Source organism: Mus pahari, chromosome X (assembly GCF_900095145.1).
Source record: "Mus pahari chromosome X, PAHARI_EIJ_v1.1, whole genome shotgun sequence".
Taxonomy (NCBI): domain Eukaryota; kingdom Metazoa; phylum Chordata; class Mammalia; order Rodentia; family Muridae; genus Mus; species Mus pahari.
The window spans coordinates 6,809,159-6,827,227 of NC_034613.1; the positions used below are offsets into that span (position 1 = coordinate 6,809,159).

At 37.3% G+C, this 18,069-nt stretch overlaps 2 protein-coding genes across 14 annotated transcripts in view; one reads left to right on the forward strand and one right to left on the reverse strand.

The window, feature by feature from the left end:
- Gpr82 (G protein-coupled receptor 82) overlaps positions 1 to 3,886 on the forward strand; it is a 5,902-nt gene extending 2,016 nt beyond the window's left edge. The window contains exons 3-4 of the mRNA XM_021188356.1: positions 1,475 to 1,546; positions 1,639 to 3,886. Of these exons, the coding sequence (XP_021044015.1) occupies positions 1,673 to 2,659 (987 nt within the window). The 5' untranslated portion in view covers positions 1,475 to 1,546; positions 1,639 to 1,672 and the 3' untranslated portion in view covers positions 2,660 to 3,886. The remainder of the gene's footprint in view (positions 1 to 1,474; positions 1,547 to 1,638) is intronic.
- The window catches only part of Cask (calcium/calmodulin dependent serine protein kinase), a 344,733-nt gene that overhangs the window by 155,348 nt on the left and 171,316 nt on the right, over positions 1 to 18,069 (reverse strand). For all 13 annotated transcript variants that reach the window (XM_021188353.2, XM_021188350.2, XM_021188347.2 and 10 more), the window contains exon 5: positions 14,339 to 14,411. In XM_021188353.2, the coding sequence (XP_021044012.1) occupies positions 14,339 to 14,411 (73 nt within the window). The remainder of the gene's footprint in view (positions 1 to 14,338; positions 14,412 to 18,069) is intronic.

Here is an 18,069-nt window from a genome sequence, read left to right on the forward strand (position 1 = left end):
AAAAAAAAAAAAAAAATTGTAAATAAATAAAGTGAAGACAGTGGTAGACCTTGATAAAGGGTCTCAGGACTTGAATGCAGACAATTTTTTAAGTATTTAGGCAAGAGATTGGCTTAAAAGTTGTTTCGGAATGATAATGTACTATGAAATGATCCTCATTTTTTTTTTAAAATAAAATCCGATGTAATTTTAAAGCAATTCAAGATGCAGAAAATAATAGGACCAAGATGCTGAAGTGGGGTAGAGAATACAACCCTGAAAGGGCAGACATCAGAAGATGCTCTGTGGGAAAACCTTTTTACGTTCATCATCAAAAGAGAGAAGATGGCTAACAAAAGATTAAGAAACTCTTCTATAAATCATAAAAGTGTGTAAAATATGGTGCCCCAAAAGTCAATGGTGAAAACAGAGAAATCATGTGTCTTTAAAAATCAATAAATATAATTTGTTAAGTTGCTAATTATAACTGCAACTTTGGAAGATAGAAATCAGAATTGTTGTTTGACCAGAACCTAGTAACTTTTCTATGTTATTCTCACCTGAAAAAAAGTAAGTAAGGCGAAAAAGAAGAGAGCTTGACTGTGATTTCTCACTTATTCCCACATACCTCTGCAGCAGGAAAGACTTAAAAGGAAACACCAGAGTTGGAGAGGTGCCTTAGTAGTTAAGAGCCCTGGTTGGTCTTCCAGAAAACCCAAGGTTAAGTGAATCTCAGCAGCCATTCAGTAACTCACAACTGTCTGTAACTCTAGTCCCAAGGGAGCTGATACTCTCTTTTGACATCTGTAGGCATTGATGCACACAATGCATGGGCATACATGCAAGCAAAAACACTCATGCACATATAATAAAAATAAATTTTTAAGAAAGTAAAGTCCACGCCTGCATTTATGCTGGGTTGAAAACCTATATCCTCTAAATAAACAAACAAAATCCTGGAAAACCACAGCTATTAGATTACAGAAGAGGACAAATTAGGGTACTCTAGCCATCAAGAATAACAAGTATAATTTTGACGCATTATATAATTTATTGAAGTTTAGCAGTATTTGGAATGAGAGATTACGATGACCCTGTAATGACCATGGGTTCTGGAGTTTATCCTTATTGAGGATCTTGTCTGAGTATTTTGTTCATCTGGAATGGGGCTTACTTCGGGATTTCTGGATAGAACCAATGTTGGAATTAAAAACTAGCTTTTACTTATTAGTTTTAAAAGTAAAAGCTTAAATATAAAAACTTTCTAATAAAAACTATGAATTCTTAAGTCACCTTATAAAGTGATGTGTTTTACCAGTCTGTTAATGTGCCCACATTTGTACCACTGTCCTCTTATTGTGCTTCTAGATTTCTAGGCAAAATCTATAATCGTTTACATACTGCTTTATAATCTAAGAAGTATAAATTTCTCCAACCTATGAATCATAAATCTCAGGCATTTAATGAACTATTTCTACCAAATTTTGTTTTTTAGACGAAGGACTTATCCATCGCTTTAAGTACTGTTGCTTCTACTTTAACCAGACCACTGTGACAACTAGAAAAGGTAAGAAATAACCTGCATTTTCTCACTCCATCAAAACCAAAAATGCCTTTTGTTGTTAGTTTTAATATTAAGTATATATAATTCCATTCTAGCTCCTGTGACAAAAATCAAGAAAATCTAATATAAATGAATAATAACTCGACATGCATTCAACCATCCGTGATTTCTACCACAGCTTTACCGATCACTTACATCTTTTTGTGTATTATTGGTCTCTTTGGAAACTCACTTGCTCAGTGGGTATTTTTAACAAAAATAGGTAAGAAAACATCAACACATATCTACTTGACAAATCTTGTGACTGCAAACTTACTAGTGTGCACTGCTATGCCTTTCATGGGTATATATTTCTTGAAGGGTTTTTATTGGAAATATCAATCTGTACAATGCAGACTGGTCAATTTTTTGGGAACCCTATCTATGCATGTAAGTATGTTTGTCAGCCTCTTAATTTTAAGCTGGATTGCCATAAGCCGCTATGCTACCTTAATGAAAAAGGAGTCCAGGCAAGAGGCCACCTCATGCTACGAGAGAATGTTTTATGGTCACATACTGAAAAGATTTCGCCAGCCCAACTTTGCCAGAACAATGTGTATTTATATATGGGGAGTTGTGCTTGTCGTAATTATCCCAGTTACCCTATACTACTCAGTAGTCGAGGCTACAGAAGAAGGAGAGAGCCAGTGCTACAATCGGCAGATGGAACTGGGAGCCAGCCCTTCTCAGATTGCGGGTCTCATTGGAACCACATTTATTGGATTCTCCTTTTTAGTAGTAGTAACATCATACTATTCTCTTGTCAGCCATCTGCGAAGAGTAAGGACATGTACCTCAATTACCGAGAAAGATTTGACCTACAGATCTGTGAAAAGACACCTTTTGATCATCCAGGTCCTCCTAGTAGTTTGCTTTCTTCCATATAGTATTTTTAAACCCATTTTTTATGTTCTACACCAGAGAGAAGGAGACTGTCAGCAGCTGAATTATTTAATAGAAGCAAAAAATATCCTCACTTGTCTTGCATCAGCCAGAAGTAGTACAGACCCCATTATATTTCTTTTATTAGATAAAACATTCAAGAAGACACTATATGCACTCCTTACAAAATCTTAATTCACCGCACATATGGTTGGCTTTTGGATAGAAAACACCACAAAATAGAAAAAAAATGCACGTGACTCTTAGTGACATTAACAGGCACCAAGAAAACCTCTATGGGTTTTAAAAAAAGATATATGCATAAAATTGGACTTAAGCTCTACTTATATCGAAAGATGAGACGGCAGAGACTTTCACAGACAAGTCAAGTATACTAAAAGGATTCGAATGTGTGTTAAGTCAGACTTTTTTTTGTTTGTTTTGTTTTCAGTCAGTTGTGGATATTCTGTTCAAAACACAATATTTTATGACTATAGGATGAAGAACCAAAAAGGCTTATGGGTTTGCCTGCTTTTTAACCTAATGCAAGTACCCATCTATGGTCAGATTTTATATTGTTGGTAACTTGAAAAAATAATTAGAAAAATGTAAGTACTGGAAAAGTCAAGCAGTAAGAAATGTTTTTATTTAAATTCCCTCTAACTGCATGAATAATGCAGTATGAAGTCAATTTGGTATTATTTGGCTCATTTTACTGGGAAAGGCAATATTCAATGATTCTAATATTTAATACATAGATTTCACTTACAAACATTTGAATTACACTTGTCAAAATAAAAAAATATAAAATTATATGCCCATTTATATGCAATTTTTATATATTTCCAATATAAATAATGGTGCTATCAATAATGATAGTACCTGCCATATGTTTAATTAATTGTTGTAAACTAAACAAATGAAGTATAAAGAAGTGTAATCATGTTGGATAAAAGGCTGGCCTCTGGATTCAAACTCTCTGGGTTCAATAATGGCTCTATCTCTTATTTAGATGGAGAATTTTGGGCAAACTACTTACCCTCTTTACATAATAGTTTCTTTAATTGTGGAACAGAAAATATGACCTGATTCATATCACTATTATTAAATCAGATACTGTTCCTATTGTGAGCTACCAGCTAGTCAGCACTTGCTATGTGCTAGGTCCTCTGTGTATATGTTTCATGATTATAATTTTAATCGTCACAACCACAAAGCATGTTAATGTACTTACTGATGAAAAAAATCCAGATAGGAAGTTATCCCAATTCCTCCAGTATTTAAGTATATTTAAGAAGCAATCATTTCTTAGTGATAATTTCTTTCTTGTAATCTTGCCAGTAAGGAAAAGAGTGATTATATTCTGTATTGCATACATTATGATTAAAAATTTCAAAAAAAAAGTGTTCTTCAAATGTTCATGAGTTGCATCTTCCTTTTCTACTTCCATGGTACTTGCATTCTCTTCGTGAATGGAAACAAATGAAACAGCTGAGTAAAATCAACCATTGAGCACAACTCGGCACGTTGTTAGGAGCTGCTCAAAGGCTCATTTTCCTCTCTTCCACATGGTGATCACTTTGGTATTCAAAGAGAAGTTTACATTAAGTTCATGTGAGTCTACAGATCTTTAATTTCATAGCAGGTTTTGTTCCTGAACACAAACTGTAGAAGCAATTCATAGAACAGATTCTCTAAGAGCCATGTGCTCAAAATTAGTAAACATTTTTATGTAGTTCTCATCAAAATCCAATACTGAAATATACCTAGTAAATACTTGTTCTTTTTAACTCATTCCTTAACTGAGAGATGAAAATATCCAAAACTGGAACACATTCTGCCTTCAGATACTTACAGTGTATATCTATTCTTCTGTGTATATGTTTGCATACGTACGTGCGTATGTGCGTGGGTGCATGTGTTGGAACATGCGCTTGGGTATAGTTAACTTCAGTTCTTATTTTCAGGAGTCATCCATGTTGATTTTGACAGAGAGAAAGAGTCTCTCACTGGGACATGGGGCTCACAGATTGTATAAGGCTGGCTGGCTAATAAGTGCCGGGGATCTGGCTGGCTAATAAGTGCCGGGGATATGCCGATCTCCCCAGCACTGTGACTATAAGTACATGTCACCAAGCCTACCTTTTTACTTGGGTGCTGGGGATTGAACTCAATCTCCAGCTTGTGTGTCAAGTACTTCTCTCTAGTCTGTACCTATCTCCCCAGTCTGAGTACCCATTCTTTCATAGGACCAATTAAGTTTTTGGCTCAGTAACATTCAGAGACAAAGGATAATTCGAAATTCCTGGTGACCTGTACAGGCTGAAAACTGAGATGTCTAATTTGCAAGCCTGCAAAGCACAGAATAACTCCATATAACTCCAGTAGGAGACTGTCTGAAATGCCCAGAATTCTCCAAAGTCACAACAACATATCCTTACATGAGTTTCAAATCCTGGGGCTGGAGAGATGGCTCAGTGGTTAAGAGCACTGACTGCTCTTCCAGAGGTCCTGAGTTCAATTCCCAGCAACCACATGGTGCTCACAACCATCTGTAATGAGATCTGATTTGCTCTTCTGGTGTGTCTGAAGACAGCTACAGTGTACTTATATATAATAAATAAATCTTTAAAAAAAAGTTAAACCCCAAACTGATTAGACTAAGAGGAACTGAAATGATAAGAACTTTTATGGAAATTGTATCATATTAACTCACTGCACCGAGTTTAAAATATATATAAACTTGTAAAATAATGTTATTTTAAAAATCCCTTTACAGGGCTGGAGAAATGGCTCATCTGTTAAGAGTACTGCCGCTCTTCAGAGGACCTGGGTTAGATTTCCAACACTCAAACTGTGCCTCACAACTGTCTGTAACATTAGTTCCAGAAAATCTAATGCCCTCCAAGGACACAGACATATGTGTAAGCAAAATACCCAGACATATAAAATAATAAAATAATTTAACAACATCCCCTTTACAGGCCAGGTGTGGTGGTGAACGCCTTTAATCCCAGCACTTGGGACGAAGAGGCAGGCAGATCTTCAAGTTTCAGGCCAGCTAGGGCTGCATGATGAGATCTTATCTATGTGAACAGCAGTTGAGATCTTATCGTTTTGTTGTTGTTGCTGTTGGTTTTCTGTTTTTTAAAATTGCTTTACAGTTCTATTTACTATGTTAAAGATAAATGATATTGCCAAACTAGAATTACTAATATTTAAAAGGTGATATGCAAAGAGGTATGCAGTTTCTCTTCAGATTGTTCATTCTGGTAAGAAATAGAAGCTATATTAAATTATACATTGAGCTTATTTAATATGTCTTTGTATGATTTCTATAAATCATGTTGAATTTTTCAAAGTATTAAAGAGTTGGTTATTTGATATTATAGAAAAATATTTTATAAAGTATAACTTCCTAAATCTACCCTAATTTTGTTTTTGTTTTGTTTTTTTTTTAAAGATTTATTTATTATATGTAAGTGCACTGTAGCTGTCTTCAGACACTCCAGAAGAGGGCGCCGGGTCTATTTACAGATGGTTGTGAGCCACCATGTGGTTGCTGGGAATTGAACTCAGGACCTTCGGAAGAGCAGTCAGTGCTCTTAACCACTGAGCCATCTCTCCAGCCCTTGTTTTTGTTTTTTGAGATAGGGGTTCTCTGTATAGTCCTGGCTGTCCTGAAACTCACTCTGTAGATTAGGCTGGCCTCGAACTCAGAAATCCACCTGCCTCTGCCCCCCAACTGATGGGATTAAAGGCGTGTGCCACTACGCCCAGCTATCTACCCTAATTTTAAAGTTTGTATTTTAGAAATCTCAAATAATATTTTAACTATAGAAAACAGGCATGATTCCCTTTTCTTCCTTCCTCATGCAGTCTTCCTTAAGGCAAATGTGAAATTATAAACCAGGAATTTAAACCATTAAGACTGGGCAAACAAAAATTAAGATGCACTATTTAATCGGAAGCAAGTCTGCCTTCCCTGGGTAGGAGAGGAAGATGACTCTTGGTTCTGATTTGGTGAGGACTTCCTGGTCTTACAGCTTGTCAGGGTGGGAACTCTGATGAATAAGTAGGTGAAAGGAAGGCCAGCAGGCAAACCCCAAAGGGAACTGCTGAGCATTTCACTAGTGTAGCCTAAAGCTGGGGATTGCCATCTGGTACCCCCTACCCACTTTGATATCATTTCGAAAGTTACTAGAAACAGAAACATTTTATAACTGATGGAAAACCTGTCTGGTTATATGACACATGCTCCCCTGGGCTCAGGTGAGGAGTATTGGAAGGACCTACTTTCAATAAGCAAAAGAAATATTCATCCTTTAAAAATTTGTGAGAAATTTTTTAGAGTCCAATGATTAAGAGCCTATAATCAAACAAAATGTGGGTAAGATGCTCAAGGACCTTAAGAGTCATTCTCAAGTACTAATTATCAGTGAGCTGTTTATAATAAAGACAGAAAGGAGTGGGTCTGGATGGGAGGGAGATGGGGAAGAACTGGGAGTATGGGGAGGAAAAACCATAGTCAGAATATATTGTGATGAAAAATATTTTCAATTAAAAAAGAATTAAATGTGAGTTGGGTTTGATGAGAAGTAATTCTTTAAAACTATAACACAGGGACTTTTGAAATTGTGGTAGCTGGTATAAAGGAAATGCCAGTGAGGGAGCACAAGAGGAAGGAACATTACATGAAGTCCACACTGCTGCGGCCACCATTGTTTATTGTAACTGTGGAGAATGCACATTTATAAGAAAGCCAGGCACTTAGCAGGTGAAAGGAGAACTGAGACCAGAAGGAGTCCAAAGAGCAGTCAGGCGTGTTGACAAAGGCTGCGAAGGAAACCACTGAGGAAGCACACCCAGAAACCTTGAGGTAGGAGGCCTTAGATGGAGTGTTTGTGCACCGGAGGCTAGCAGTTTTGAGAACTAAACACTGAGTTCTCAAACCTCCTGGGCCAGGCCCCACTCCGAATGGAGAGTAATTGTGTTCGGCCAGCAGTTTGTATGCCACACTGCTTTACTTTGTCTTCAATGACTAAAGTTGTACCAGAGTGAGAGAGAAACAGAGGGCTGAAGTGTGCTGTGTCTCTGCAAACCCAGGCGATGCTTTGGGGTTCGGGGGAGCTGAGAGAATCAGGTCAAGTGTCAGCCAAGGAGCTAGAAGCTGCACTGACCTTGACAATGGTCTGATTTCTATCCAAAGTTCTCTGGAGTCAGGGGTGAGAGGACAAAGGGGGGGGAATCACTTTATCATAATGGAAATTTCCCCAACTTTTTACAAAATAAACAAAGGGAAGAAGATGGATGAAAAAAGAGTATACATACCTCAATTAATGTCTACACGGAGGTAAACCGCAATATAATATTACAACAATGGGTGTTACCTGAGGGCAGTTTTATGCCTCAGGAGACATTTTTGGTTGCCACAACTTGGAGGGCTGGAGATATTATACTGGCATTTACTGGGCAAAGGCCAGGGTGCTGCTTAGGCATATTAAAACATCTTAGACATCTTCCCAAAACCAAGTGTCAAACCCCAATCGCAATAGTAGACTGCTGCGAGATCCTACACCATCATGACATGGCTCCCTAAATTGCAAAGACTCACCATTTTAAAAAGTGCGATTTCTTAAGAAATTGCTTCTCCAAAGCCAGCAGCTTCCACTGTGGCTACGTGGTACTATATACTCAAATCTAACCTAAACATCTCGTTCAACTTCATTATTATGATTTCAAAAGGAAACAGCTGCCAAGCAGAAGAAAAATGTAATTAATCAATATAAAATCTGCTTTTAGATAAGCTGGTAGGACAGGAAAGGGGAAGGAGAGAAGAAAGGAAGAGGCGAGGGAAAGAGAGGGAGAGACAGAGAGAATGCAAATATATAATTGTTAGCTAGATGAGACAAGTTAAGCTGAATTTTCCCTTATGAAAGTGGAGTATTATCATGGCCTTCTACTTTCTTAACTAACTAAAAGGAAGTAAACAAAGATTAACATAACAAAACAAGTGAAATTTTAAATAATTAGCCATGTGAAATATATTGGTATTATATGTGAGGGGTGCAGTTGGGGGATTTCTGGATATATATGGATGTCCTGAGACCTAACAGCTATGAAGGTTTACAATGACTGGCAAGCAGGATTACCCACTAGACAAAGCACCAGAATCCCACTAAATTTAGGTAAGTTACTAAAGTCGTATTAAGAAATTCTTTGGGCTGGTGAGATGGCTCAGTGGGTAAGAGCACCCGACTGCTCTTCCAAAGGTCCTGAGTTCAAATCCCAGCAACCACATGGTGGCTCAAAAAACCATCTGTAACAAGACCTGACGCGCCCTCTTCTGGAGTGTCTGAAGACAGCTATGTGTCTAATTACATATAATAAATAAATAAAGCTTTAAAAAAAAAAAAGAAATTCTTTTGACACAACCTTCCAAATACAGCTACAATCTAACTGCTCTTTTCCTTTCTCCTCTCCTCTTCCTCTTCCCCTCCACCTCTCCCTGTCTCTCTCCCTCTCCCTCCCCCCTCTCTCTGAGACAGGGTTTCTCTGTATATCCCTGGCTATCCTGGAACTCACTGTAGACCAGGCTGACCTTAGACTCAGAGATCCACCTGCCTCTGCCTCCCCAAAGCCTCTCTCAGTTTCTAAACTGCCAGCTTACTTCTTTTGGTATATTGACTTGCTAGCTGTCTTCCTGTCAGCTCTACTAGGGCTGTGCCTGTCATGTTCACTGGTATAGCTCCAGATCCTAGGACAGTGTCTACCACATAGTAGGCACTTGAAAAATATCTTTTGGATGAATATCTTAGGGAAATATACCCAATTCAACAATATCAATTAAGTAAATGGAATATTGAATTCAATCATGCAAAACGCCCATATTTCAGGTACCTTCAACATAATAGTACCAGAGTATAAAGGCTATCAATATTAATGTAAGCCCTTTGTTGAGTCTCACTGACAACTGGAATATGGTGCTTTTGCCTAGTTCTTTCTTGATTTGCAGTCTGAGAATTACTTCTCTATTTCCTTCTTCAGCAGGTTTCTAAGTTCCTAAATTACATGGTATGTCCTTCGGAAAAAAAGAAACCAATTTAACATAACCCAAAATAAAAGTACTTTCAGGTCCTTGCACACACTGTTTCTTCTATGTGAAATGTCTCCCTGTCCTCATACAACTACCCCCTCATTCAAGATTCCCTTCAGGAAACCCCCGGATTCTATCTTTTACCGATACTTACCACCACTCTCTATAACAATGTGTTTGTCTGTCTATAAAGATCACACCCAACAACTTATTTTACCCTTGTATACTTGTAGCACTTTTAAAAAAAAGTTGCAGCTGACCAGACGTGATGGGGTGGGAGTCACACTTATGTAATATCAGCACTTGGGTTGGTAGAGTTAGGAGGTCAACCTCAGCTATACAGAAAGTTCAAGACCAGCTGGGGCAAACATCACACACACACCCTGTCTTAGAAAACAAAAACGAATCCCCCAAGCCAAACCAAAAACCAAGAAAAACAAACAAACAAAAAGATCCCACAAAAGACAGCTCTGTTTATTTCGCTGGAACTCAGACTAATTCCACTTTTAAAATCTGATACAACCAATCAAATGCAAAAGGTCCAACATGAAACAAGAACTGAGACCTAGGCACCTACGCACCTGCTAACTTCCATTTCTGTGAAGACCTGACTTAGCCACTGTCCTTTTGGACATGGGGCCACATAAAAAGAGTGGGGGAGGTGTCAATTATGACAGAGGAAAAAAAGGCTTAGCAGCTCTCTAGTTTCTGTTACTTGAGCTGGTGTGCAGCTGGCCCCATGATCCTGGCCAACAGGCTGGGTAACAGAGGTGAGCAGTTCCTAGCTGGCTCTAACTAAACTGTACAATAGGAAGCAAATTATGTCAGCTGTTGTTTAAAGTCACTTAGTGTTGACAAATGGTCAGACTCCAACAGTATGTGATAAAAATGTCACTTAGTCTCTTTCCTGATACTTTTAGAGCTCACACTCTGGGTGAAGTAGGCAATCAAATATTTGTAGAGTATATAAACAGATGTTAAAGTAGAAGATGAAGCCAAATATAACTACTTTTTGTATTATTTGGTTGGGCTTGCCATTATATCAAATACTATGGCCAATCAAAATCTAAATATATTACTATAATTATTACATATAATCATATTTTGTTCTATAATATTGACAAAATTTTTGTGAAGAACAGAATTCACACAAAATAAAACTGCTGAGCAAACAGTTTTATACAAAATTGTATTACATAAACTAGCAATCTATTTTATAAATTTCAAGATTTCAGATTATCATTTTTCCCTGGATGTATTTTATAGAATAAAATATTTGTCTTACATGTATATATGGAGAAGATTTTACTCCATATATATTCACTTATATTCATTCAATGCAAAGAACCATACATTTTAACACTCTATTGATTCTTTTTCCTCTATTCCCTCTTATGATGGTTCAAGTGAGACCACTCTCCTACAAACACACCCTGCCGCTCATATGTTTGAATGCTTGGTCACCAGCTGGTCAACTATTTGGGAAGGATTAGGAAGTGTGGCCTTGTTGGAGGAAGTATGTCACTGGGGGTGGACTTTGAGGTTTCAAAAGCCCTTGCCTGTCCCAGTTTCTCTTTCTCTGCCTGCTGCCTAAGAATCAGGATGCAAAGCTCTCAGCTACTGCAAAAGCTCTCAGAATCTGACTGTGTCCAACTACGATACTCATGACTAACCTTTTGAAACTGTAAACAAGTCTTCAATTAAGTGCTTTCTCTTATGAGTTCCTTCACTCACAGTGTTTCATCAGAGCAATAGAATATTAAGACAGCTTTCTACAATTTTTACTCTCTAAAGATTTTTAAAAATAAAAGTATTATGTATCTATTGGGTTGTTTAGTGTCAAAATTTTATGAGAGTACCAATATCAGACCCACATTTGAAAAGAATGAACAATAAGATATTGTACAACTAATTTGCAGTAATGGAAACTTTTGTTCATTTTACAATGATTTTCATTTGCTATCATTACAATTAATTAGACAGGTTTGGAAATGCTCATGAAAGTTCTCAGCTTTTAGCTACAATCATTTCCACTACTAACCTCTACCTAATTTCCTTAACAATTTAAAATATACAAAGAGTAAGGCCTTTAAAAATATGCCTAGAAGGAAGAAATACCATCTGAGGGTTTGCTAGAGCAGGGCTAACACAGCTAACCATGAAAACATCCCAGGGCTACAGACTGCAGAGACTCTCTGGTAGTTAAACACCGTGGAAGCTGCTAGTGGGAAAGCCCACCGGGCTCCTGCATGGCCAGCTTCTGTATTTTTTGACAACAATGAACAGGGACTGAGAATTCTCACTAATTCCATAAAAGGATGGAAAAGAAAGAAAGAATAACAATCTCACTGATAGTCTAAGAGTACAAAGTGGATTGTATTTGGAATCATGAGTTCCTGCAATATTTAAAAAATAGCTGCATGACAGCACCAAGAAGAAGGGGGAGGGGTGGGTTTGGGCAGCAGCAGGAGTGGAGAGGGAAGAGTAGTGCGATGCTCTCATGAATTCATGAAGTCCGTAGGCAAATAGATGCATCTAGAGGATATCATGCTGAGTGAGGTAACCCAATCACAAAAGAACACACATGGTATGCACTCACTGATAAGTGGATATTAGCCCAGAAGCCCAGAAGCTCGGAACACCCAAGACACAGTTCACAAACCACATGAAATTCAAGAAAAAGGAAGAGCATAGTGTGGATACTTCGATTCATCTTAAAAGGGGGATCAAAATACCCATGGAAGGAGTTACAGAGACAAAGTGTAGAGTAGAGACTGAAGAAATGACCATCCAGAGACTGCCCCACCTGGGGATCCATCCCATATACCAAACCCAGACACTGCTGTGGATGCCAACAAGTGCTTGCTGATAGCACTTCCTTTATCACTCACCTCCTCCTTGGACCCAAGTCCCTAATGCCACAGCCCCAGACCTTTCAATCCTGGCTCACAGACTACCCTTGACTGTAGTGTTCCAAGGATACCAGCCTTTTTACTGCTGGCATTAAAAGACTCTTGAGGATAAAGAGTACATCTTCTCCAAAGAGGACATAATAAGCTTTCATGAGGGATCTGCAATTACAAGAAAACCTTGCTCCTGAGGTACCATATGTTTACTGAGGAGACTCGAAGAAACCATCCTCAGAAATGCAAGTTGAAAATGACATCAGAAAGAGTTTGCTATCATTTTAATAGTAGGCCAAATGAGAACTCTTATTATTGCCAATTTCTTCCACAACTAGATGAACATAAAAGGGAAGTTAGTTATGACACCAGCATTGTGATTAATGGGAAAATCTTTGAATGTTACAGAAATCTTTTGGCTATAGGAATTCCTCTATTTAAGACTTTACGGGTGGGTAGGGGGGCAGGGGTGGGGTATAGGGAACTTTCGGGATAGCATTTGAAATGTAAATAAAGAAAATAATAATAAATAAATTAAAAATAAAGAAATAAAGAAATACATCAATATGTAAACAAATAAATAATAAAAATACATAAATAAAAGAAAATATCGTGCATCTCAAAAAAAAAAAAACAAAAAAAACAAAAAAAAACTTTACAACACATTTCAAACAAAGACAGACCTATCCAGAACATTACTCTCTATTTTGATATCACTGTAGTTCATGGGTGGTTTAGTTACCTTGGATTCTCGTACTCTAACAACTTAGTGCTCAGAGACTAAGGTGCATACTGGAGGGAATTAGAGTGCTATGAACACCATAGGGTCAAAGCTTTACAGCAAAACATTAAAAAGTAACTGTTAAGGACTGTGAAGCAAACCACCATAGGGTTGGATTACATAGAGTCTGTGCATATGCAGACAGTTATTAAAGTAAACTATATTATTTGTGGGATATAAGTTAACTACCTGAGTCCTATCAAAATATAGTAGTTGTCTTTTATACAGTTTACATCCATGTGCCACTTTAACATGAAATGTTAAAATGGCATCCACTTGTGAAAGTACAGTGACAGTTAACTGAATCCTCCATTTATCAAACTATTCAGGCTAGTTTGTAACTACTAGAGTTTTGATTCTATTTTCATTTAAAAATATTCTTATTTTAATAACGACTTTTAGTGAGGGGATTATTTTTAACCCTACTGGTTCTATTTTCTTTAATTTGATTCATAACCTACACTAAGTTTCTTCTAGTCTTACACATCATTTACTGGAATGGACTGGCTTCTTCCATAATCCCTGTCTTTTGTGACACTGTGTCTTACTACTTAGCAAATAGCAATGATGCTGTAGAGTAGTGGTGAGTCAGCAAAGACCAAGATGATTCTGACTCCAAAGCAACTTTCTCACTTGGCTGATAAATGCTTTTGATTAGGGGTGTATGTTACTTTGGCACTATTCTCGTCTTTTATTTCTTTCAGTTTATAATCCTTCAGCTTTACTTGAAAGACAGAAATCTGGTTGAAGAAAAGCTATAGAAAAATAAGTGATAAATTTAAGCATTTGGTTAATTTTTTAAAAAATAGTTTTGTTTCCCTTTTCTTACTGGCTTTGTGATTCTTTTTTCCCTGATGGCAAAAGAGGAAAAACATTAGTTTGCACACATCTTTTAGGGAAAAACAAGGAAACGGAAATCACAGTGTTCCTGTTAAAAATTAGTTCAATGACGCTGAATATAAAGCAGATAAATTAATTTTTATTTTCAAATAAAGTTTAAGATGCTCTCTATATTAAAGAAAATTCCTCGTTGTTGTTGTTGTTATATAGTTTCCCTTCAGAAACATTAAAGTTAGTGAGAAAAAAATACTTACCTTCACGTCCCTGTGAATTATGTTATTGTCATGACAGTAGCGCAGAGCTTCCAGTATCTGTCTCATGTAGTGGCTGTAAAATACAAGAGAAATTTAAAACTGTAAAGAACTTCCAATGTCAAAAATTAACACACAGCTTCCCTGCTTTATAACGCCCACCTTTATATTAGCTAGCCACAAATAGCTTTCATTTGAGTAGATAAGTCAGTGAGACTTAATAAAAATTTTGCCAAATTTATATGCTCCTTTAAGAAACAGAATGTTCTTCTGAGCCAAGTCAAAAAAGAATTCCACATAATTTAATAAACAGCATTGCTATGCACACTAAAGGGGCAAGCCTAAAATATTAAAAACAAAAACAAAAACCTTGGTTACCTCTATTTAGCTAAACTAGATTTCTATGAAAGAAACTGCTTGGAGCTATTGGAAAGATTCTGACCAAAGGAGTTGTAGCCTTTTGTCTGCCACTCAAACCAGCTCTCTGCTTGTTTTCCATTTGACAATGAGAAGAACCTACAGATCCTATACAAATGTGGTTTCTTTTTGCAACATAATCAGGCTTTATTTGAGGGCACTCTTGAACAAAGCAAAGTTATTGCTTAACAGCTGGGGACTGCAGAGGCTTCCACTGGGCACAAGAAAAGAACAAAGAAGGAATTAATGTTTTCTAAAAGTTCTGACAGGGTCAACTAGCAACAGATTATGACAGGAGTATAAATGTTCTGCTGTTATTATGGGTTTATATCTGGATGAACACATCTGAAGCTGAAAATATGGCAAGCTGAAAGTGCATCAAACACACCCCTAACCTGTTACTGAATATGAGAGTCTAAGCTTAGTTTGCATTTTGCTTTAGGCATTCTCAAAACACTAACATTAGCTACATCATAGTGTGTACGCATTAATAGCCCAGCAAAACTTGGAAGTGTAGTTTCTACTGACTGCACATCTTTTTAACACCATCATAAAGTATAAAACTTGGAAGTCAAACTAAGGCAAGACATGGATGTCCTCTCTTTTCATCTTAAGCAGCCATAGTACAGAAATGCTCTATTTCAACATTTTATTGAACTTGGTTATACTTTCAGACAGTATATTTCTTACACTAATTTAAGTTTAAATTAGTGTAAGAAATATACTGTCTGAAAGTATTTAAACTTACAGTTTAAATTAGAGCACTCATAGAAGACCTTACTAATGTATTTATGACTTTAGACAAATTAACTGAAAGATTTCTATCAAGTTTCCTTTTTGGTACACTACTGTCTAACATTCTCATAGAAATATCCATCTAGTCAACATATAGATTATTTTATGTATTATAATACACTACAAGTTTCCCTTAAAAATAAGAGATAGAGGAGAATATCCTCCAAACTTAAAGCAAAGCAGCCCTTTTTTTCTATACAGATCATCTCCTCATACCTGGGCCCTAAGCAGTTCTTAGTGTGATGATCCGTTGAAAATAGACATGTAAGGACTTTGTCTGTGCCAGTGTAGACTATAATTAAGTTTTGTTTAAATCAGGGTAGACTTAACTTAGCACTGGGGACTTTTGGTCATTCAAAGTAGATCTTGGAGGAACTGTGATCACCTGAAATGGCTAATAACAAGTATCATGATGGTTTGAAACCTGTAGTGAAGTCACCATTATTATAACATTATTATTAAGCTCAGGCAAAGTCTCAAATGTCAGTTCAGCTGTCAAAATGGAGGGTTTGAATTAAGCAAAGTGGACATGAACCTACATAACAGGCTATTTTGGATACATAGTACTGAGCTAGTCACCTAAATTATCTTCAGCGAAAAGAAAATTCTCATTTTCTAGTCTTAAAAATTCAAAGAAAACTCAGTGGCTGAGCATTTTAAAGTGTGAATATCATTGTATTTCATTATTTGGCTGAATGAAGCTCAGTGACAGAGGATTTGTTTAATAAGCAAAAAGCTCTAGATTTAGTTCTCAGCCACTAGAAAATGGGGGTACTTTATTATTTGATTCAAATATGCAAACACAGCAGAATCTTATGTCATATAAGTCATTTCATGAATAATCACAGTTAATTTTTTCAGAGAGTCTCAGAAATTTATATATTTACTTCTATCCATCCCTTAAACAACCAAACCCAGACAGATGCCAACAAGTGCTTGCTGACAGGAGCCTGATATAACTGTCTCCTGAGAGGCTCTGCCAGAGCCTGACGAATACAGAGGTGGATGCTCACAGTCATCATTAGACTGAGCACAGGGTCCCCAATGAAGGAGCTAGAGAAAGGACCCAAGGAGCTGAAGGGGTTTGCGGCCCCATAGGAGGAACAACAATATGAACTAACCAGCAACCCCAGAGCTCCTAGCAACTAAACCACCAATCAAAGAAAACATATGGTGGGACTCGTGTCTCTAGTTGCATATGTAGCAGAGGATGGCCTAGTTGGTCATCAATGGGAGGAAAGGCCCTTGGTCCTGTGAAGGTTCTATGCCTCAGTATAGGGGAATGCCAGGGCCGGGAAGTAGGAGTGGGTGGGTTGGGGAGCAGGGGGAGGGGGGTAAAGGATAGGGGATTTTCGGAGGGGAAACTAGGAAAGGGGATAACATTTGACATGTAAATAAAGAAAATATCTAATTAAAAAAAGAAATGAAAAAAAGAAATCAGGAAAAAAATGATAATTCTATACAAAGAAATAACTGTTCAATAGTCCATTTATTTTCTCTAGGAGTTGTTTTTGATGACAAAGAGAGATGACTCAGCTTCCTCCTGGGGTCAAAAATGGGTTAAAACTTCTAAATACTTGGGGAAATGTTCCTAGCTAAATATTATCTATGGTAACTAGAACCAGGCATGGCCAACTTCAGGGAGAATGTAAATGTAACCAACCAACATTCTCAGTATAAAACAAAGATGTTTCATAATTGAAATGCTCCCTGAAATGTGTGGAATCCCACTAGCCCTAAGTAGAGAATTTGTTCTGGATCAGAGGTGTATTGCTAGTTAGTTAATGTGGGAAGAAGGGATACAAGGAGCCCTTGGTAGTCCAGGGCTTGAGATGGGCCTTCTGGTTGTCTTCAAACTTCACATCATTAGGAAAGCTTGCTACTAGGGAAGGTATCACTCTGATTTTAAGAGTTGGAGTTGATGATCTTATATTAACTTATTCCACAAACGAAAGAACAGGGACTACCATTAGCTGGGCTGTGTTATTCTGTATTAAATAAGCATTATGCATATCTGTGCTTTGTGCCATATTTTGCTATTCTTCTTGAAACAAAACCAGCTTTAGCCATTTGACTGAGTCTCCGAGTCTTGCAGTTGCACTAGAATCCACACAAGCTGAATTTCCTAACAGAAAATCATAGAACTGGAGAGAAGAAAGGAAAAATTTGAAGTTACCTGGCCAAGCACTCCCCACCAATAAGAGTTATCGATCTGGTGTAAGAGGGAACACAGCTAATAATAAATGGTACCCGAGTCTCCCTGCTTCCATTTTCATTGTTAGGAAGGAAAGACTTCAATAAAGTATGTCCAAACCACTCTCTGAATAATGTCACTTACTGGTCCCACTCCGTTCTGACGAATTCCTTTCATAAAACCATTTTAACAGCAAATAAAAGAGAGTCTTTAAAAAATCAATAAGCTTTCATCCTGATATATACACAAACATCAACCTTTTTGCTAAGTCTCAAGAGTGAGAGAGCCCAGATGGCCATTCTGCATGACATCACCTGAGCATGTCTAG